Source organism: Athene cunicularia, assembly GCF_003259725.1.
Source record: "Athene cunicularia isolate RWA chromosome 3 unlocalized genomic scaffold, athCun1 chr3_part1, whole genome shotgun sequence".
NCBI classification, from domain to species: Eukaryota; Metazoa; Chordata; class Aves; order Strigiformes; family Strigidae; genus Athene; species Athene cunicularia.
This window is the reverse complement of record NW_020799097.1, coordinates 90,594,310-90,616,523: the sequence shown is the minus strand read 5'-3', so window position 1 is coordinate 90,616,523 and position 22,214 is coordinate 90,594,310. Positions and strand designations below refer to the sequence as shown.

Genomic DNA, 22,214 nt, shown 5'->3' with positions numbered 1-22,214 from the left:
AAAAAAAAAAAAAAAAAAAGCAGACGGGTCTCATTTCTCTCTGAAAGACATCTCAGGGTGTGAAAGCAAAACCAAGGTAGGAGTGTGTTGCGAGTGCAGGTATGGAATGGAGGGTTTGACTCCCGAATTGTGACCCTGTTGCTGGTGACGGGTGGCTCCAGTCAGCCACCTCTGAGTACCAAACACCTTGCCATACCGCTGGTAAAGTTGGAAGCCATGATTAGATGCATTTGGGACCTAAAACACAAGAGGCAGTTCTTCAGATGGCTTCGTTTCTTAAAGTAGTGACACTTGGCATCATCTCGAGTGTGGGTAGGCATGAAGGAGGTTTGCCCACTGGCTTTGTCACTTCACCTTGGGCTAACAACGTTATGTGGCATCGCAGGATTGCTCTGTATTGGTAGAGTGAAATGCACATCACTTGCTTTTGACCTGTGTTGTGTTAATCACTGTGTGCGTGCCATAGTGACTGCAGGTAATACAAAGCTTACACCTGGTAACACAGTTGGTAAGAAAAAATTATCAGCGAAAGAGGTATTGTCAAAGGAAGACCTTAAATACTAAAGGAAAACTACTCCTCAAAATAAACCAGAAACTGTGAAGTAACTGATAAAAAAGAGCTTTTTCTTAGCTATGGTTTAAGACAGGAAGAAAAAGACCAAAGCAGTAGAATTAAAATTTTATTTAATTAACACCATGTGATCTGTTGCACCTCATCAAGAGAACTGTCATTGTTTAGAAGCAGCACTGACATTACTGGGAGGTGAAAGGATATTGCATTATTCTGGTCACATTATGTAGGCCAGTAGTAATTAATCTATGTCTTAGCTGGAGACAAGTAACACAGTTATTTTGAAATGTGTAAATATGATGAGAGGAGCAGGAATTATTTGGGAATAGCTAGAAGAGAGTGCAACTAAATGCTAACCTATAGATGCATAAATAATAAGGAAGGGGCACACTTTTTTGCTTGCTAATGAAACAGACAAAACTTGGTTGTTCATGCCTTTGAAAGCCTTGTTTAAAACCTGAATGGAGCAGGTTACTTATGTTAGCTATATAATATCAAATAGAGTATGGCAGTTAGCAAGATCTCTAAGCCTGTCAACAAAAATAAATTTAAGATGTGACAGTAGATGTGATGGAAAGTCTCTTTTTTTTTCTCTTACAAGTGCCAGACTACTAATCTTTTCCCAGAGATCTGAAGAGCTTGCAAGCATGCCTTGAAGCTGTTTTAACCAAGTCAGGAGTGTGCACACCAACACAATACATGCAATGGATTGCTGTACTTTGTGCTCAGTCAGTTTCAGAGGGGATGTGAATTATTATCACAAAGTTCCAATACATTAACTGAAGCTTGAAGTAAAAAAATTATATACTGTAGTAGCAAAGCCCTTTAGAAAAATAATTCTTCCTGGCCCTTTGTAGAAGCATAAGGGATATTTGGATAGTTCTACTGATGATTGATCCTAGCATCAGTTTAGTATCTGTCAGTGCCCCTAGATGAGGAAGATCTTGTAACAAATGGTGTAAATTGACCAACCAAAGGGCTGATACATTTCTCAGCATATCCTCTGGTCACTCCATTTATCCTACCAACTCTATGTCAGTCTTTTCTGAATCCATCTTTCTATGTGTCATTGCTTTTATCAGTATTGAAGGAAATGTTTGACTTGAACAAGATGAATGAATCCCAGAGAAATCTGGATTTCATCAGCATAATGAGATTGTAGAGCCCCTATATTCCCTCTTAATTCTCTAACAGAAGAATAATAGAGTTGGTTAACAATATGAAAGTAGTTGAGGAATAATGGCCAAAAACTGTACACTGAAATTTATCTTAAGAAAAAAAATATTCTGACATAGCATTCTGAATCTTAACTCATTTCCAAGATGGAATTACAGTTAAAGAACGGACTGAAGCCAGAATAGCAAGAATGAAGACCAGCTCCCCAGAAGACAACTTTACTGATGAATAGAAAATGAGATGCTGGCCTATATTTTGTATTCATAGTTACTTTTTTGTTTTTGTAAAACTGTCTGTTCTACTTGTGGGGGGAGGAATCTTACTTAAAAATTGACAATATTCTCTCTCTTTGAGGTACCTAGATGCTTGAACTACAAATAATGTATCTGTTTCCATTTTGTCATCAGTAGATAAGATGCAAATTAATGGCATAAAATAGTTCTGACAGTTCAGCTGGATGCCAGTTTCCCATGCATACTTACAGAAAATGACATGCTTTTTTCTTCCCAGGTTTTCAGGTACAGAACCTGACAGTTCGGTCTAAAACAGTCAGCTTTTTTCTTAAGAGTAACATTGCATTCCACACAGACTTTCTTTTTAAACTCTATGGTGCTAGCACTATTTGAGGCTGTCAGTTGGTGTTCAAAATCTGGTTTTAATCTTAATTTGGCCAGAGGAAACTTCCAAAGTATTTTGTAAAAAAAAAAAAAGAGGCTAGTTTTATTGTCTTTTCTGTCCAGCTGCAATTTGAGATAGCTCTTGCTTCTATTCATGACCTAAAAAAAAGACAAGCGCACTTCATATTCCTAACATATCTACATATAGAAAACAAATTTCTCAAGCCCTTCCCACAGACACCTTCTACATATCTTTGCATGTTACTCTTGAGAAAACTTGAGTGTTAGATGTCACCATTTTGTAGTGAGATAGAAGAGATTATGAAATTATGTTGTAAAGGAATTGTTCAGGATATTAAACTGGATATGAGAACTTCACACTGACTGTGAACTAGTTTACGTTTAGTAAAATTTATATAAGAATTTACCAAATGGTTCTCTATGCTCCTTGGTTTTGTTCTTCTCCCTATAGTCTGTATATCCAAAGTGCTTGCTCTATCTATATGTAAGCGAGTTGAATAATTCCGATACTGTTCCCCTTACATTCACACAATACTGATCAGCATGTTGTGGACTTGATGAAAAGTATTCCCCAAGTCACAGGTGCAGGTAGAGGTCTAAACCATGCCTGATCATTATATCATTTGAATTGTTCCCTAGATTGAAGGGAGAATTATAGAGGATGCTGAAGCACCAACTCCTCCAAACCCCTCTGGCCAGTGTCCCATCTGTCGCTGGAACCTGAAGCATAAGTATGATTATGTGGTAAGTTTAATGAAGGAGAGTTCCCCCATCCTCATAGCTAGATAAATATTGCTTTCAGATCTACATACTGTACAACCTGCCTCTCTCATCTGGGTGTAGCAAAGATAGTTATCTCCATCTCTGCTTCTCTGGAGTGTCACAAGAGCTTCCTACATAGTAATTGTTTGCCTTGGGTGATGGTGTTCCTGGGAAAAAGAAGGATGTGCTCATATCAAATAGGAGGTTTGGATTTACACATGGCCATCTGATCCAAGAAGGCTATATATATCTCTTCTATGCCCAGCTGCTTTTCAGAATTGCACTTCCAGGAGAATCAAACTGGAGTGCAACATTTAGTCAACTGATTCAGGCCCGTTCTAACTCCAGAGAGACCAAAAAACTTGACTAGATCAATTATATATCTTCAAGCACTACAGTTTCTTATTGGGTCCACCTAGGTAATAACTGTTTTATGTAACTTTTAAAACTTAGTGAATATGAAGGAGAGCATACATGTTTACATTCCTTGCAATGGAATAAATAGGTTTGATTCAAGCTTTTTGCAGGAAATGCTAATGAGAAGTTTATTAACTAATGAGAGGATTACTAACACTAAATGTAGAAGGTGAGAGGGAAATCCTGTAATGCTTTAAAACAAAAGTACAATGGTCAAGAACACTTTAAGAAGCGTGAGATAGAAGATGCAGAATGTAAATTTACAATAGGTCATTCAAAAACAGTTTACAGAAGGACTAAGTGTCCCCCTTGTAAGCTAAAAAACCCAGTATGTGGAATTAAAGACGACCACCAGACAGGAACATGCTGTTACTAAGATAAGCCAACAGAAAACTCAGAATAAGTTAATGTCAATAGGATTAGGGTGAGAGATACAAATGCATCTGGAGGAAAATAAATCTTTGTGAGAACAAAGGTCTATTAATGAGAGGAAAAGAGGACTGAAAGCCATCTTGCCTGCAGAATGACTAAGCTGCTTGCATGAAGTCTTAGCGCATACACACAAAAGAAAAATTATGTTTTAATATCTAGGTAGTAATGGTAGTCTTGCAAATATAAAACAACAGGAAAAAAACAGGTACGGAAATAACTTAAGCATTGAATTATCCAGTAGGCCTGGATTGCATGTAGCCCCAAGACCTTAAGGGAATTAGCTAACAAATATATTTCTTCACTTGCAGTGAAGCATTACAAAAAACCTAAGGAACCACCAAATGATTTGAAAAGAGCAAGTGAAATGCTAAGTAGTTGAGAGAGGAAGGAGAATGACGCTTTTGATTACTTACTAATTCAAACTTTGCAAATTCCAAGTAATATATCATCAAGTAGGAGTAAAAACAAATAACCTGTTGGATATGACTATTACAATTCAGGAATTCTGAAGACATGAGTACAGCTATAGTGCCAGACAAAACACTTGCAACTACTGCAGGCAGGTGAAACAACAGATGTGAGATGTAAATAAAATATCAGTTTAAATATTTTTCCAAAGCCTGTCTTGCAGAAATTAAGTTGTTTAGGATCTGAGTGTTGTCAATGATTCTGACTCGGGCTGAATGCAATATTAAAACAGTGAAATAAACTGGAGGCAGAGGTGTATTTAGTGTTCTCTGTTCTGGTTTCTCAACAATCTGGGAAAGCTAAAAATACAGTGAATTTGCAGATGATAATCAGGAGAAATGGCAAACACCATTAAGGTATGGTAAGTACTACAAAACCAGATCACATCTGTTTTGTGTGGCCCATATTTGAATGCAGTGATTTCTTGCAACTCTTTTCTTCATGGTTGCTAAATTGTGATCAAAACAGACTAATTATACTGAAAAATACTTTCTTATGGTTAATATAATTTTATGTGATGTTTAAATGTGAGGAGTCAACAGCATCATTAAATTGGGTAGTTCTACAGATTTCCAGAAAGCATGCCACAAGTTACGGATTAACAACTTCAGAGAAACTATAAACCACTGCTCAGGGATGAAATGAGCCATGGGAGCAGATTAAATCTTGGAAAATAATATATAGACTCACTCTCTACTGCTCTCTGTGGTAGAAGACTCTGTTGCACATACAAATAACAGGGCCATTGAGAACCAAAGAAGCCATTTTGGACAGTGTGATGCTGTAGAGCCTGGATTAGAAGTAGGCTGTTGGTCCCAACAGACAATGTAAAGCATGAATCTTAGGTGTGTTTGCAGAGTGAACTAAGGTTATGAGTTTTCTTCCACACTTAAGTTTGATTCTTAGATCCTGATTTCTACTGCTCAGTATGGAGGCAAGAGAAAACCAAATGTGAGGAGAGATCCTACAGCAAGAGACTTAAGTATCATTGCTGAGATTGTTCCTAAGAAATTGTGGTCCTGAGAGACAAACTAGGAACATGTCCATCCTGACTGTCATATAGTTTTTGAATGCATATGCATCTGGTGTATATATATCCAGTACTCCTACTGTAGAGCAGAGGAGAACCTGGACCAAAAAGTAAAGAGGGCAGTATGAGCTGGTATTTCAGAATTGCAGAAGTTTCTTACCTCAGTATTTAAATGCATTCTTCTGTTGGGCTGTTGAGAACTAGAAGAAATTTCAGTTCTGGAGTAGACCACCTCTTCTGCTTGAATAAGTCCCTTATATGTTTGAATACTTTGTAGCAGTCATGGATTTTCAGGCTTTTAAATGTTAAGATGAATAAAATCTCCATTTTCTGAACAAAAGCACACTCTGCTTTTTTTTCTTTTTTTCTGCAGCAGTGATGAGCAACAGAATCTGGAAATGCTTACATCATAAAGTGCAGGCATTTAATTGTGTGGGTAATTAAACAGTGGCACAATTTACTCACTGGTGGTTAATTGTCCTAAAAGTCTGTAAATTGAGAACAGCTATTTTTGTTAAAGATATAGCCTAGTTCATACAGCATAACCTATAATCTGTGCTTGGAAAGAGATCAGAATAGATGGATCACAGTGGTTCCTTTGAGATTGATAAGCTGAGATCAGTCAGTTGCACAGAAGGGAAAGTGTGAGCTTTTTTGCTTGGGACGCTTGTAATTGGTCTGAATGAGGCACTGTGAAAAGGGAAGTGTTGAATTAGCCCCTGAGGGAGCTGAGTAATATGACCTCATAGGACTTTCCTTTTGTCATGTGCAACTAGCACAGTCTAAAGTAGCGGCATAATGAGTTACTTTGGCTGTCAGGGAACTGGGGGACCAATGTCTCCAAAGTTATTAATCAACTGAACAGGCATTGTGAGCACTAGCAGGTCATGATTCCAACCTGCCTCAGCTGTGTTGTGGAGGGCTGCAGTTGTCTTTGCCAGTTCAGTCCTTAGTCTCAGCTAAGGCTCAGGATAACAGAGCCAAAGGTATAAATTCCCACAGTCTGTGATCTGCGTGTGTCTGTCCATTGAAACTGAGACCTCAGTTGAGTTTTTTTCGCATCCAATGGATGCAAAAATTATTTTGGTCATTGTCAGGATGCAGCTGGATTGAAACGTATAATCCTGTTATGATATGCCTGGAGAATAGTATACAGCTCTCAGGAGTAAGGGAGGAAGGAAAAACCAGACTCTTGTATAATTAGAAATAATGACTGGCAGACTTGTCTGATACAGCCCAGTAGTTATTTGGCTACACAGACAGAACTTTTCTTGTGGTAAATGAATGTCTTAATGAATCGCATGTAAGCAGTCAAGGATCCTGCTTTTCAAAGTGTCTGCAAATATTAAAATGCAGAGAAGTCTCTGCACTTTGGTTGCCATCCATTCACAAGAATGTGCTGTACATAGTGTTTCGTTTAGCAAGTTTGTCCAGCCCTTTTAGAGGTGAAGGCTAAACTTGTTTTTCATTTTCCCCCTTATCCACTTCAAACATCATTAGTCTGAGTAGGCAGTAAATATGTCATCTTGCTTTGGCAGCAATTAGGGGAAACCAAACTGCAAACTTTGCCTATTAGCCCTAGATTAATTCAATCCAAGTTGTTTTCATCAAATGCTGCAGATTACAGGGGTGGGAATCTAGGTCCAGCCTCGTGGGAGCTGTCCAGTGATTAACGCAAATCTGTGGTTACAGGCTTGGCTGTCCACTAGCACAAAATATGAATTTCATGGAACATGACAGCACCGTGAGAACTTGCCAGACATATTTTTTTCTTTGACCGCTCCACATACTTGTTCGCTTCCCTCCACAGCTGCCCCATAAAGTTGGCTGTACCTGTCTGCTTTCTCCCTGTGGTAAGATGCATCTGTGCGAGTGCTCTGGGAGAGGCACCTGACCTGTTAACTGTGTAGATCTTCAGAAATGGACAAACCCTCTGTCAAGTGTGCAGCATTTTAAGCCAAATGGCGTGAGTGCAGTTTGGAGCCGCAGCTGGGGCATAGATGATTTCAGTGAAGAAATGACTGCCACATAAGGGTGTTGGTTAGCTGGTGACACTGTTAGACAGAGATGATAACAGAGAATGGATTTTCCTGTTTTTTTTCCACAGGGAGAAAAAGAGAGCCTATCTCCCTTTGCTTCCCACCTCCCCCCTTTGCATGGAAACACTTGATAACAACCCTGTGACTCCATGAGGCGTGGTGGTAATACGAGAAATCACTTGGACCACACACACCCTTCACAGGAGCCTGTGGCCTACTTAGGCTTTCATGACTGCAAAGACTGGAACAGCCTCAAACTTGCCATCAGATCCCTTTTTCCTCTTCCCCACAGAGTAATGCAGCAGACTAGTAGAGAATTCTAGAAAGTTTTCTTCTCTCTAGGCACTTGGAGCTGAACAACCCTTTTTCACTTAGGGAAGTGATATGTTTGTGCTAAATGGCAAATTTAGCTGTTGGTGATTTGGAGAACTGGATGGCTAAAGAAGAGGAAAAAAGGCAACGAAGTCTTGCTCTGGTTTCCTGAATCCCATTCATTTGCATTTCAGGAGTGGCTGAAAGCGCCCTTGGAGTGTTTGGCTGGCCTCTCTCCAGTTTCCACCAAACGGTCCCCTGGTTACTGTTCTCATTGGCAAGGCCATGTGTTAGCTGGGCTGAGGACACACTGCTTCCATTTTAACCATAGATGGCCTCTCAGGAGCTTGCTGCTAGTTGCTCAGCTGTGCCTTTCTTGTTCTTTGGATACAACATCACTCTCTGTGGTGGTTGTTAAGTCACTTTGTATCAGTGAGAAGTTGTCTAACCTGCCATGTTTTTAAAGGAACTGGATCTGAAAATCAGTCTGATCACACTCATGGTAGACAAAAGGAGGTAGAAAGGAAGCCAGATAAGGGAAGAGGAAAATTGTGTGTCACGATGATATTAGTGAGAGTGGGATTGAAGTCGGGGAGGGGGAAGGACAAAAACAAACCAGAAAAACCCAAACCAAACAAAAAAAACTCTAAATTTTGACTACAACACTTGCATGACAGCATCTGTCAGAATCATGTCATTACCAGAAAGGTGTACTGAATTCCAGCAGGCACCCCCTCAGAGCCGAGCTGGTCTTGTCCAATGGAGATGGATGTCTATTTCTTAGATATCTGGATAAAATGAATACTCATTTTATATCCACGTGTGATTGCCTTTGCAAGGGCAGTAAATGAATGCTCCAGGGAGCTGTTTGTAAAAGACCAAACATAATGGGGTGAGAGCAGGTCTGCAAATCTGTGAGCAACAGGCAGAGTCAGGGTCACCCAACGTGAAAAGCAACACGTACTCTTTGTTCTTGCCTGTTGCCCTAGACAGCAGGGGGTGTAAAGTGCTGACGTACCTGGTTTGAATTCTTGTTCTGTCAGGGTGCTTGCTGGCAGGTCCCATCCAGCCTGCAGGCAGCCTCTCCATGGTCCAGCTACCTCAACTATGAACATGTTTACAACAGCAGTGGAGAAATAAACTATCAACCAGCAACATCTGTCAACATATGGGGGGAAAAAAACAAGCACATTATCTCCAGAGGCCCTTTGGGCCAACTTATGCTGACGTCAGCATGTCAAGGGGACCTGCCTGTATTGGCCTGAGGGGTACCATTGCACTGGTGCTGCGTGTGGAAATGGAGAGCACGTATCTAAATACAGGGCTGTTGCACTATGTACAGTTAATAGGACACTCGTGCAACAGCTGTTCCTGCTGTGTTTAAAAGTTTGTCATCCTAGCCCTGTGATACTATCTGATCCTAGAGATCCCTTTAATTTTGTTTTTATTAAGAGTGCTTTACATTTCTAGAGCTCTTAATTGGAAAGGTCAACATCAGTATAATCTAAATTATTCTTGAATCACAAACGAACCCTCAGCATGCTTCGAGTGCTCCTTGCATCCAGTGCGACTGTAACAGCCCCACCTAATGCATGCACAGTCCTAGGACTGAAGGCAGCAATTCATCCTATTATGTCTTTCTCATCAGCACACATTATTTTCTTACAAAAAGCTTCTTCGTGCAAGATCTTGGACCATTTCCCTGCTCTTCCCCCCTCCAGAGAGACATGAGGGAAGTTCCACCATGGGAAACTGGGTAAAAGTTTGAGCAGTAGATAGCAGAGAACAATCCTGCTCTGAGGGAACAAGGAGGGGACCAGAGGTGATCTAACATATCTTTGACCTTTAGGATAGCAGCTGTGATAGCATTTCCAGTTGTGTAAACACTATCCATCTGTAGGTCTTGTGTAACTGTGCCTGAGTACCTAGGACACATTATCTGAGCTAGAATCTTGGAGCAAGCGACAGTGAAGTAGCAGGAATTGCAGCTGACATCATGTGTTTACACTAGTGAAGTCAGGGGAAGACTCAGACCATCTGAGTGACCTTAGTGAGCTAAGCTGGCAAGCGGAGTGACAGCAAGCAAAAGCCACTTGTCAGACTGCAGCCAAAATGCATAGGAAGGAATCATTGTTTTGTTTTGCTTTGAGTTCTGTACACAGCGCAAGGGTCAGTGCAACACCTAAGAATCACAGCAGTTAAAGTAGCTGTAGCACTGGTGGTTTTGCTCTTTTGCTCCCTCAGGATGTCTTGCTGCTGAGTCAGTTTATCCGTTCTGATGGAGGGATGCTGCCACGAAGGATCACAGGCCTCTGTGTGGAAGAGCACAGGAAGATTGCCGTCTGTGTGCAGATGGCTCACCGTGCAGGTACCTAGCCACCTCCTGAGACAACCTCTTACTGTGGGGTACCCATAGAACCCCTTGAGAAGGGTCTCACACCTAATTAGTATAGCTCAGTGAGATGTCATTGTCCAGTCACCTAGCAAACTGATTTATTGTCCAAGTGCTGGGACAGGATGATGGACCAGAGACCATTTGTTCTGTTTGATATGTGTCTTGGCTCCTGCCTTGGCAGCAGACATTTATCTCTGTAGATGAGTCTACCATTGCAGAAAGATCTGTGAAAGTGGCTCAATCTCTAATAATTAAAGATTAAATACCAGCTTCTGAAATTACTTGATTTAGTGTAAGCTTAACCTACCCTGTTAATAACATGCACCTGTCTACCATCTGCCATGTGAAGACTTTTTTGCTTTACCCTGGCAGTGGGACCCAGGTTGATGCAGAGTATTGTGCTGATCTTTATGCCTGGTACCTGAGTTGTATCCAAGTTAAATGGGTGAGAATTTTAATGGGCAGATTTTCATCCTGGAGATGAAATCTGATGGGATGCTAGTGCTCAATGTCCTCTCAAAAAGCCTCTTTAATGAACCCAAGTGGCTGTGACTTTATTGTATTTCCTCTCTATACCCAGCAGAACCTCCTAGCTTCTCTTTGGCTGGGGTGCAGGTTCAGCAATGACTGAAGGTAAAATACCCTTTCTACTGTTCTTGTGCTTTTGCTCTGCTGTCTCAGTGGGGACCTGGGCTGCCTGACCTGCGAGGTGCAATGTAACTTCCGGATGCTATAAAGGCAAGGAAGACTTGCAAAATATTCTCACGCATTTCTTTTTCTGTTTCAGGTTTGTTGCCAAACCACAGGCCTCCACTGCCTGAAGGGCATATTCCTAAGAAACCCAAGCTCAACAGGTGAATAGTCTTGTCTTTCCACATCTCTTTTTTTTCAGGAATAGATTGGGCAAGGAAATGCAGTTCCTTATAACTGGGTACAACGTGCCTCAGGCAACAGAGCTCAGAGTATTCTTAGCATTTCAGAGAAGGAAGGTCTGTCACAGTATTCTCTTGTCTTTTAAGGAGAAACCACATCTCATTCAAACCATTTATCCACACAGGATTAAAACTGCCACACCTGTTAGTCTGCCCTCCCTTCCTCAGCTGCACTCATCTCATCACTAATGCTCAGTGGGGTTGTCACAGGAGGCTGCCACAGAGATGGAGTTACAGCATCACAGAGTAGTTGAGGTTGGAAGGGGCCTCTGGAAATCATTTAGTGCAAACACCCTGCTTGGGCAGGTTACCCAGGACTATGTCCAGTTTTGAGTGTCTCCAGGGATGGACCTTCCACAGTTTCTCTGGGCAGCATGTTCCAGAGAACAGCCCTCATGCTGAGACAGTGTTTTCTTACATTCAGACAGAATTTCTTGTGTTTTGTGTCCATTGCCTCTTGTCTTGACACCAGGCACCACTGAGAAGAGCCTGGCTCTGTCTTTACACCCTCTCTTCAGGTATTTATTAACATTGGTAAGTCACCCATGAGCCTTCTTTCTCCAGGCTGAGCATCCCCTTCTCTCTGAGCCTTTTGGTGCTTGGCCCCAGCAGCAGGAGGATGCCCAGGAGGGGTACCAGGAGTTAGTGGGAGGCTGAGCAGCTAGCAGGGGCCCATCACAAGCCTGTTCCCCTCTGCTCCGTCCCCATTGCCCCCAGCCAGTGATTCCCCCTCTGCCTGTCCTTCCTATGCAACAGGGTCTCTTCCCCCTCCCCGGCCTGAATGGCCCCTGGCCTTTGGTGGGCGAAGGGAAAGCCTGCGGCTGCCTTCTGTGCTGTGCTGGGCACTCAGAGGTGCTAATCCCCTGTTTATGACCTCACACTCTGTTTCCATGGGGATGTCAGAGCGGTTTATGAACCTCGCATTAGCAAGCCATGGGGTTACCAGAGGCCATGGGGCTGTTGCTGGGAGAGTTTAGGCTGCAGGGCTGGGGATGGCTGGAGATTTGAAGCGAGTTTTTGGAAATGTCCCTTGGATGCTGGCAGTCTATGTACTGGGTATCAGTGAGGATCAAATTCAAGGGCTCTACATTTGATGCAGCCCTGTAGCCATGAGATATTTCAACCCTGAAAACTTTTTCTTTCCTATGTCTTACCAAGTGTTTGGGATTCTTTAGTAGCTGTGTCTATGTAGCAGCTTTGGGGTGGAGCACATTACCTAGTTAGCATTCACATAGCAACCATGTACAGCAGGTTGAGACAGGAAATGGTAAATCCTGTATCTTGCTGGAATTACACCAGTGCTCCAGATGTAATGGCCTGACTCTTATAAATTGTTCCATAGACTTTTAGTGAGAACAAAGAACAGCTACCTCTGGATATGTTCTACATGCAAGTAGGTGTGCTACACCTCTAAAATTAAGAGATTTAAAGTGTAGATTAGTATCCAAGCCCTCCCTATTGCATTGCTAGTCCCTCCCTACACCACCCTTGTTTTTCTCTTCCCAGCAAAGGAACGTAGCAAGCAGGGTGGAAGCAGAGTTCAGAAAGAGAGCAGAGCTGTTGCTGATGAGATGGAACAGCATTGAAATAGGCAGGCTTTGGGGTCTGGGTGGAGACGAGAAAAAGAGATAAAGAAATCGGATTGAAAGTTTTGGTGGTGGGGCTAGAACTAAACAAATGAGTCCCAGAGCCAGGATAGAGTGCAGGGATACTTCGGGTGTGCTCTCCTGGTGCCTCAGAATACTGTCTTCCTGCTAGAAGGGAGAAGCTCTGCGTCCTGGAGCCTTGTGAAATCTTGGCCATTGTGGTTCTCTGAGAGTTTTGACTGTGTGTACCTGCACCTGCACTTCTCGCATTGCTCTCTGGAACAATAGTTGGCACCACATAAGGCAGGAGATATGACTGCTTTCTTCCTCTAGCCTGAAGGGAGTACTGAAGGATACCCACATGCTGAAGACATTCAACCAGTACTTGTTTTGGGAATGAAGCCAGAGCTCTTACCAAAAGTTTCCCACAAAAATGACTCGTCCAAGCTTACCTTGTCTTTGCTGCTGTACTTGTTTCTAAAGCTGTTTGTAAGTCTGTAGTAGGGAAGCACTCAACTTGTGGTGCTGCCATATGCAAGTAAGCTGGCAGGGGAGGACAGGGGCAGAATCAGGCCAGGACTTTTGAGAGGAACAAGCTGCCTTGTTCAATGCCATGAGAACATGACCAGGTCATCCTCTAATCTTGCCTCGTATAATATCAGGGCTGCACGCCTAAATTAGCCTGTTTCTTCACTGCATTTGTGTCTGCTCGGTTTTTAAGTGCCAGTTCAAGAAAAGATCAACAAGATCTACAGAGAACCTATTATAACAGGCAGTACATTGCACAGTTCACTGATGTATTTTCCAAACCCTTGAGCTTCTGTTCTTGAGATAGCCATATTGGCTGCTCTAGTCACCTTTACCTCTCTGCTTAGATGAGAGATAATACCTTTTTGCACTGCTGCTGTAGCCCTGAGAATGCCAATGGCGAGAAACGGAGGTGCCTCATAATATGCTTGGGCCCCCCGTTAAAGCTTTTTCAAGACAGAAACACAGGTAATGTACATTCCTTAACATCAGTTTAACCGGCCTCTGTGCTTTCCGGTTCTGCCTGCCGTGATGGCTTTTTCTTTGCTTCACCACTGGGTCTACTGTGAGTGTGGTGTTGAAATATGCTCTTCTGCACACCATTCCATCCAAAATAACCCTCACCAGCCACTCTTCAGGAGCAGACTGAAGTGCCCATGTTGTAGATGCTGGAGCTATCGAATTGTCACCAGCTGCCTGGAGAAGCCTTTAACCTGATCTGTGAAGGAATCGAGGATCCTGGCACAACAACACGCCCATTGATGTGCAAAGGTGAAAGAGGTGTCACTTTCTTGGCTCTGCAGGAGTCTGGTCCTCCTTGGCCAAAAGAAAGTAGTCATGCAGCAACAAGCCAGCAAACAGAGATGGAGACAAACCTGTATCAGGGCTGCAATCTGAGAGGGATAATTCTCACGGGGGACTAGTAGTATGCGGTATACTGTGAATTTAGTTCATTCTCAGTCACATGGGCTCCATTCCTGGTGTGTCTCCCCCTTGTTCATCTGCACTTGCTCTCTTATCAGGATCTTGTCATCTAACATCAGGAGCTTGCATTGCACATGGAAGACAGCTTTGCATACAGAAGACAGTTCCTGCTATACTGTTCTAAACTAGGAAGGTGCGAGGAGAAAAGAGTAGACAGAGCACTGTGAAGATAGATAGTATGTCTCAAGACTGTGACAGTAAGCTTTGCCCTGCTGAAGGACAGCATTTCTCTCGGTTTTATCTGTACTTTTGAGTGCTCACCCCTTCCGCCCTGAAATTCCTTTAATTGCCCCCCTGTAAGCAATCTGTTGTCTAACTTTGCTCTGAACTGAGAAATTATTCACTTTTTTAAAGTAGGGACTTCTGAGAAGTCACTGTCTACTCCAGATGTTACCCCACATACTTCTATGAGAATTCCTACCATCTGTGGACAGAAAATCTTACACTGAGCTGAAGAATGTTTTGCTGATGGTAAAGCTCTTGACATTAGACTACACCATCAGCTGGTAGACTGACAGGACCAAGATGAAAGCCTAAGATAACCTTAGGGAGTAATTCCACTCACACCACCTGAGATTGAGGGAGATTCATTCTGGGGAGTGTAACTTGAAGCAGGAGTCAGAGCCCAGCATCTCTACCATAATACAGACCTCAGTGTTCACTTACTGCATGTAGACTCAGAGGAGCAACTCCTGCCTGGCTGAAGTCTGGCAGATTACTTCATTTGGATAAGCAATCTCTTTCATTTCTCTCCAGTCTTGCAGAGTTCTGGTTGATGCTCCCTTTGGCCAGGCTTCTTTCAAGGTTGTGTCAGTATTTTTGAGAGCAGCTTCATCTGCTGCCAAAAGAGGGATGAACCAGCCTGATGAAAAACTGCTTTGTCTTTGCTCTTTGCCCCTGAGACAGTGCACAGGCCAGCTGCATGGGAGGAACCCTATGGATCCTGGGCAGAGGTGCTAAGGAAGCATATAAAGAAGGGCTGAGGAGTTGTGTTAAAATATACTTCTGGGAGCACCAGAAAAACTGCTCTTCAGCTTTTCCTTGGCTGCAGTTGTGGCTCTCTTGGCCAGAATGTTGGGCCCTGTCATGGTCACCCTGTTTAAAGTGAGCCTGCTTCAAATCCAAAGTGTCTGGCATGCACTGGCTAACACCTAGCTAAGATTAAAATGTAACATGCCACTGTATGGAACTATCAGCAAACTGTCTTAATGAGGGTCAGGGGTGCTGCCCTGCCATTGACCTGGTGATCTGAAGTGTGGATTTGTCATCCAGAACCCCTCTGCCTGCTCTGCCCCTCCATAAGGTGCTCTTCTGGTGCTTTTTCAAGGATGTTTTCCAAACAGCAGAATCTCTGCTCTGTTTTCTGAAGTGGTTTTATTGTCTCCATTGTACACATTTTGGACATTCCCTCCTACATGTCCCAAATTTATCTGCAGAGGTAAGAATTTCCTTGCGTTGCACTGGGTCACTTGGCAGCTGGCCTTTCCTTACCCACCCTCTCCTGATCCTGTTTCTACCTCTGGAATGCAAGAGGAAGAGCAGAATGCTTTGGGAAGTAGTGACCTGCAGATCCTGCCTTATTCTTGATCATCCAGCTGTCTAGCACATGGGCTTACCCATCCAGGATGTAATGTAACGTAGAGGACAAGATTGGGAACTGCAGAAAATGGTGTAACATGAAAGTGAAATGCCAGTTTGAGCCAAGCTGTGTGGTCCTGGGGGTGGTAGGAGATGTATGGGAACACCCTATGGTCCGAATTCAACTGGGGAGTGCTCCACAGCTCTCTCTTCTATCCCCTGCAGGTGGGACAGCATCCAGGTGAGACTAGCCATGATATTTTTCATTTCTTGGACTTCAGTTCTTTGCCTTTTCTCTTTCCGCCTGATTTGGTTTTGACAGTGATAGCTCATGAACGTTACCAGTTAACTGCTTTACTAGCTCTGGTTGCTTTTGAAGAAATATAGCCATGGGAGTACCCACATCATCCATAAACTCTTGAGTCTACTGTCCTCCCCCTCTCTTCCATATCATTTGTCTGCAGAACTTGGACATGGAAAACCAATGAAGTTTATCCCCATCAATGAAGAATTACTCCCTGCAGTTCATTTTCTCATGTTTGGCCCAGTCTGGGGTTTTCAGTGTTTCCAAGGAATGACTCCACAAGCCAATTTGTCTTGCAGCCAAGGATTGTTCCCTCATCCTCAGCCTGAATTCTCCCTTTCATAACTTCCTGCTGTTATTTCTGTATCCGTTTGTGCCCAGCCTGGCATGTTCCAGTTAAGTGCTGAAGCAACAAAATATTTTCACTAGCTCATGAAGCTGAGGATGTTCTCAGGAATTTCACCAGCACACTACAGAGTGACAAACTGTTCTCCTGTTCTTGAGTCATGTCTATGCAGGCCACCACACACCAGAACCATCTGGGAAATGGTCAAGCACAGCTGCAGGTAAAATTTCTGTCCTTACTTTCAGGAATGGAAACCTGAATAGTTCAGCAGTCTTCTTTCCAGCATGAAGGTGGACTAACACCCTATCAGAACAGTCACGGACTTCAAGCCAGCATCTAGATGCTCTCTTAATGTGAATATAGCACTCATTTTCTTCTGGCAAGTCCAAAATACTGGTTAAAGCACAACACTGTAAAGTTGTTCCCTTTCCAGAAGGGCTAACGGATGTCATACATTCCCCGTGTCTGAGCTCTGTCAGCAAGAGGTGCTGTAGATTATGGAGTACTTGATTTTGAGTGCTCAGCTGCCACTCCATTTTCAGCTTCCTACTGGAAGAACAGAACTTGGCACAGATAATATCCAAGTCAATCCCTCCTCCATCACCTGAACTGAAGGAATTGCTGTGTGTTAGGAAAGAGTCAGGTTCCCTATGAACTCCTCATGAATTACGAAGTTCTCAGGCTCTGTGGATACCTCATCCCTGGGAGCAGAATCCGGTTTCACTGCTATCAGCATTTCACTCCAGCAGCATGTGGTTTCTCTCATCTGCATGGAAACTATGCTGTTCATAGCATGTGAATTCAAAAGCAAAGAGCCAGAGCGGCTGCAGGTGAGCAAAGCCAAGAGGTGTCATGGGAAGGGATGTGGCAGGGAGGAGGCAGTCTTGCCAGCACTTTGATCGAGAGCTTCCTGCAGTTTGTAGCCCTCTGCCTTCTGCTCTTAATCCAAACAAAAGCCATATTGAAAAAGTCCGATGAGGGTTCAGAAGTTCAGCCTTGAACTGCACCAGCATGGCCTGTGTTTGGGCTGTGTGCAGGATTGTTGCCCCATGGGTAGGTCATTTCCCTCATCAGGCACGTGGAAGCCCTGTGTGAACTCCCAGGTGTTAAGTGGCAGCCTCTGAGTGGGAAGCCATTGGGGCCCTCCTGCCCACTGAATAAAATCCATGGAAATGGACTTCCACATGCCACAGGGATTTTAGGCAACTGCAGCAACTGCAGGTGACTAACCATGGTTGTTTCCATCCTGTTTATTTCTTGCCTTTTCCCATCAGGGAAATCCCACCAGGATTTCCACCACGCTTTATCGAGGCTACTCATTTGTGCAGCTGGAGTCTAGGGATTCTGGTTATTGCCCAGGATCCTACAGTACTCAAGGGGGCAAGCAGAGCCCCGAGGTGAGTTGCTGGTCCCCAAGACTGGCAGTTCTGTCCCACTTTGTCCAGAGTGAGAGCTCTGCACACTGAGGTAACTGGTTAGGAGACCGTTGGACCAGCTGCATTTGGCATCCACATGGAGGCTCTGTCCTGACAACCCTCAGCTGGTTGAGAAAATTCAAGAGAAAATCTGCCAGTGTGTGTTTGTAGGTTATTTTAAAAACTCCCCAAGACAAACAATGTGGTTGGATACAATGGAAAGTTGGGTGTCTTAGCTAGAAAAGGGGGTACACTACCTTATATGGACAGAATAGTTTGCAGAGAAGTCCCGTGTGTGCTGGGGTTTGAAACTCTCATGTGAGTTTTGTGGATTGTTTTTACTCTCAGAAAAAAAAATAAATCTGTGAAACAGTAGGAACTGGGGTTAGTCAAAGAGGAAAAGGAACTTTGTTGACTGACTGCTCCCAGGCATCAGGCTTTTGCCACTGCTGAATCAAGGTAAAAAAAAAATAAAAATGAGGCAGCAAACAAAATAGGACAAGTTTGAGTTTGGGACAAAGCAAGTATTAAAAGCACTAAAAGCAAATGTGCTCCAGGAAGGGAAAGCGTCCAAATGTGTGTTTCAGCTAACAATGAAAAGCCCCAGCCTGCAGTCCCCAAAGGAAGCCAAAAGCCTGGACCAGAGGGCTGGATTAGACCTGCTCAAAAGAGAAATAACAAAAGCTTTAAAATCAGGCCATTACTAAATCCTCCTTCCTATGCAGAACTGGGGTGTGCACTTCCAGCCCCCACACAGAAACAGAGGGATTTCTTAAAAAGCCACTGTCTGTCTAAACCTGCACACAGCATTGATGTGTATCTCACATTCACACATTCACTTCTCTCCCAGTGAGATCATTTATTATCACGGGAGCACTTTCCCGTAAGCGTGTGGACACGTGACCAGAACTACACTTGGCCCACTGATTCATTAAAAAAATTCAGAATTTTTTTTCCTCCTTTGCTGTAAGTGCAGTCTCCTGATACCAAAACTTGCACTACAGACCTCCCCCTGCAGCAAGGGAAATATGAAAAGGACCTACCCCCATGTGCCCATCCAGTACCCCTACAGCTTCTCCCAAAGGAGCTGCCTTTCCATGGTTCTTTGCCAGATTCCAAACTGGGGACCTGCATTTGGTCTCTCTGAACTCCCTTTTCATGTGAAATTAAGAGACAGGAGAGTCTTTCCTACTTCCTATCCTGATGTTGTTATATAGGGGATTCCACTAGCATAACATTAAAGGTCAAAAGGTCAATTTAGTGCATGCATAGAACAAGTGGCTGATCTTGCTCTATGTTGTCTCCCAGATCCCTCCTGCTGTTGCTTCTAGGTGTTTTAACTACCATAAACTCCTCAAAGCAAAAGCAAAGCATTTTGGAAGTGGCTTCATTTCAGTGGCAGGAACCTCCAAATGTGATTCATTTTTCAATTTATGCTCTTCGGGATTGCTGAGGAAGAAAAGTGCGAGGAAAATGAGCTGCTGTTATATAGTCTGTAGCTGCCTGGCATAGCGAGCTTGCTTTGTAGTTCTCAGGAATGTGCCAAATGCCTTCAGACAAATGCATTACATGGTCTCTGTCCAAAGTTCTTAATATCTCAAATTTGCACGATGCAAATAAAAGGTAACAAAGCTGTTTGAGGAGAGGATGACTGATTGAGGTTACATTAAGACCATGGGATTACTCAACAGAGACATGCAAACATCGCTGGACAAAGTTTATCAGTCTGTTCCAAATTCTAATTTGTTGGAACATTGTTTGTGCAGATTACACTAGGGTTTTACTTTGGATCTTTATTGTCTGAAAAGACTCCTCTTTCTCTGAGGACCTCTATTCCCCTCTCTACTGGTAGCAAAAGATTTAAAGCCTAACAAAACTCCAGGCCACCCAGCCACAGGGTAAGACTTCCAGTAACTGATTCTGGATCTGAAATCCCCTGCCTGTTTGCAAAGCCAAGTCTAAAACTTCAAATGGTAAAAGCAGAGGATATTTGCCAGACATTGCTCTTCACAGAGATTTGTAGTTGTGATGATAATTCCATTCTAGTACCTCTTATATTGTAGGTTCTGACTTCCTGCACCAGCAAGCTGCAGTAGTATTGTACAGAGAACGCTAAAGCAAATGCGGACATATGAAAATAAAAGACTAGGCCAGAAACCCATCCCATGCAGAAGAAATAACCAATTATCTGCCAACAGTAAACAAATCCCTTTTTAGAGACTTCATTTCTCACAGAGTTTAGCCTTTGTAATTAGTTTACCTTATTGAGGCCAGCTGTTGAAATAACACCTCCCAAAGAGTCCAGATGCATTCGGTTTTGGACTTAGTTGCAATGAAAAGATTTGGCACTCCAGTTTAGCTGCAGGTGGACAACTTGCCAGCGGCCTAGAGGCTACACCTGATTTATTTGTGAGACTGGAAGTCAAGGAGGTGGGTTCAGTACAGAGGTGCATCTTAGAAGTTCCAAAACAAACAAAAATTCCCTGTCCAGTGATCCCTTCTGGATTGAAGGAGCTCTGCTCACAGTTATTCGTTTTATAAAGTGTCGTGTGGGGAGGCAAAGGCTACAGTGCCTGCTTCTGCCTCAGTCAGAACCTCTTCTCAGTGATCGTTCTCAAACTTAAATGTATTTCTGTTGTTTTGACAGGTATCTGACCCGCTGGTCTGTCAGATCTGCAAAGCCCATCTGGAAGAGGGGCCCTAAGTGGTGCAAAATACCCATGCCGGTCGGACACCCTTTGCTGAAGGATAATGTCAAATATACCCACAAGCCTCTCTATTTAAACCACTAGTGGCCAGAACTGGCACAGTCAGTAAGCACAGCTGTTTTCCATGGTTCTGCTTTATTTGCAAGTTTGTCAGTATCTCCAATTTTCTTACTCCAAAACTGTCATTTGTAAGCTATATTGACTCCAGCGCATGAGCTGTGATCTGCTCCTCAGGAGAATACAAGATTCAGCAAAGCAAAGTTCAATGTGCAGAATAATTTCGAGAAAGCTGGGGGCAAAGACTTGTACCTCAAAGCCAGAAAGGATCTGAAGGCTTTTGTTTCATTATGGTCCACGACTGCGTTTGGAAAATGATGTTTCCTTCTTTTTCCAGCAATGAATGGTGATTCCCTGTTAACGTGTGTTTCAACTCAGATTTGCCTCATTTGGGCTTTTGTACCTGTGACACTGATGAAGAAAAAGTCTCCTGCAGCACTATGTTTCCTTGGCAGTAACAGAAATTGGTAACGAATTTTTTCATAATCAGTAATTTGCAGCAGAACACCTGTGGCAGTGGCAGATGGGCATGTGTGTGTCTTAAGTGTCCCCTGAAGGATTCCTGGCTTGTGCTTCACTCCTGGATCTAGCAAATACAGAATGTTGACATCCTTGATGACTTGGCCTGTTTTTTTCCCCTTGCAAATGGATTTGCCATCAGTCTTCTGTGTCAGTGATATGGCTGCTTTGAGGGATAGATTGGGACTGATGTGCGTAATTTTCTGTCCTGTAACTAAAAGGTGGCACCATTTCTCTCCCTGTACAGTACATGTCACACCTTCCACCTACTGACCACTACTACTTGAGAAGTGCTACTTACAGGGCTGGTATAAAAGGCTCATTAAATTTATTAGGGTCAGTATTGCTTTGGCTCCATTTCTTTGATATTTCTCTGGGAGCTAAATAGAGCTTTTATTATGGTCTACTATGCCACTTAACCTTGTACTGCTTTCATCAGAATCATCTGCTAATAGTATCGGCGTGGATAGGAACAAAGGATAAGGATAAACCTGTATTACCCAGGAAATCAAATCAGATTATAATGGTTCTTTTTAACCTTACTTTATGAAATTGAAGCCGTGCATTCAGCCCCTTGAGCTAGCCAAGATCTTTTTGCTTTGGGAGACATAACCAAGACTTCATTAACTATACTGAGATAAAATCTCTGGCTGACCATCTCTATTTTATGAAGCTTTGAAACGAACAGCCCTTCAGAAAGGAAAATATTTTTCTTTCTTTTCCTACATACAGGAGTTACTATGTCTTCTAGTGCAGGTAGCTCCGTTCAGTGAGCTTTACTAATAGAGAAGTCACTGGATTAAACCATTGCCTTAAGATGAACCTTGACTAACACATTTTGCGAAAGACCAGGTGATGCCCGCAGTTAATTTTTTTCCATAGTTTAGTGCCATGAACTGGAAAGACCCCTCTAATTTTGACATCTGAAAAACAAAATATTCTCCTTTCTTCAATATGCCTTTCTAGAGTTCAGGGTTTAGTACAGATCCCTTACAGTATGCATCAGCTTTCTACTCC

The 22,214-nt window shown here is 43.0% G+C and overlaps 1 protein-coding gene across 1 annotated transcript in view; it reads left to right on the top strand.

Moving 5' to 3' along the window:
- Positions 1-21,056, top strand: part of MRPS18A (mitochondrial ribosomal protein S18A) — a 21,713-nt gene extending 657 nt beyond the window's left edge. The window contains exons 3-6 of the mRNA XM_026844893.1: positions 3,025-3,129; positions 10,090-10,213; positions 11,028-11,094; positions 20,561-21,056. Of these exons, the coding sequence (XP_026700694.1) occupies positions 3,025-3,129; positions 10,090-10,213; positions 11,028-11,094; positions 20,561-20,705 (441 nt within the window). The 3' untranslated portion in view covers positions 20,706-21,056. The remainder of the gene's footprint in view (positions 1-3,024; positions 3,130-10,089; positions 10,214-11,027; positions 11,095-20,560) is intronic.
- The last annotated feature ends 1,158 nt before the right edge of the window (positions 21,057-22,214 follow it).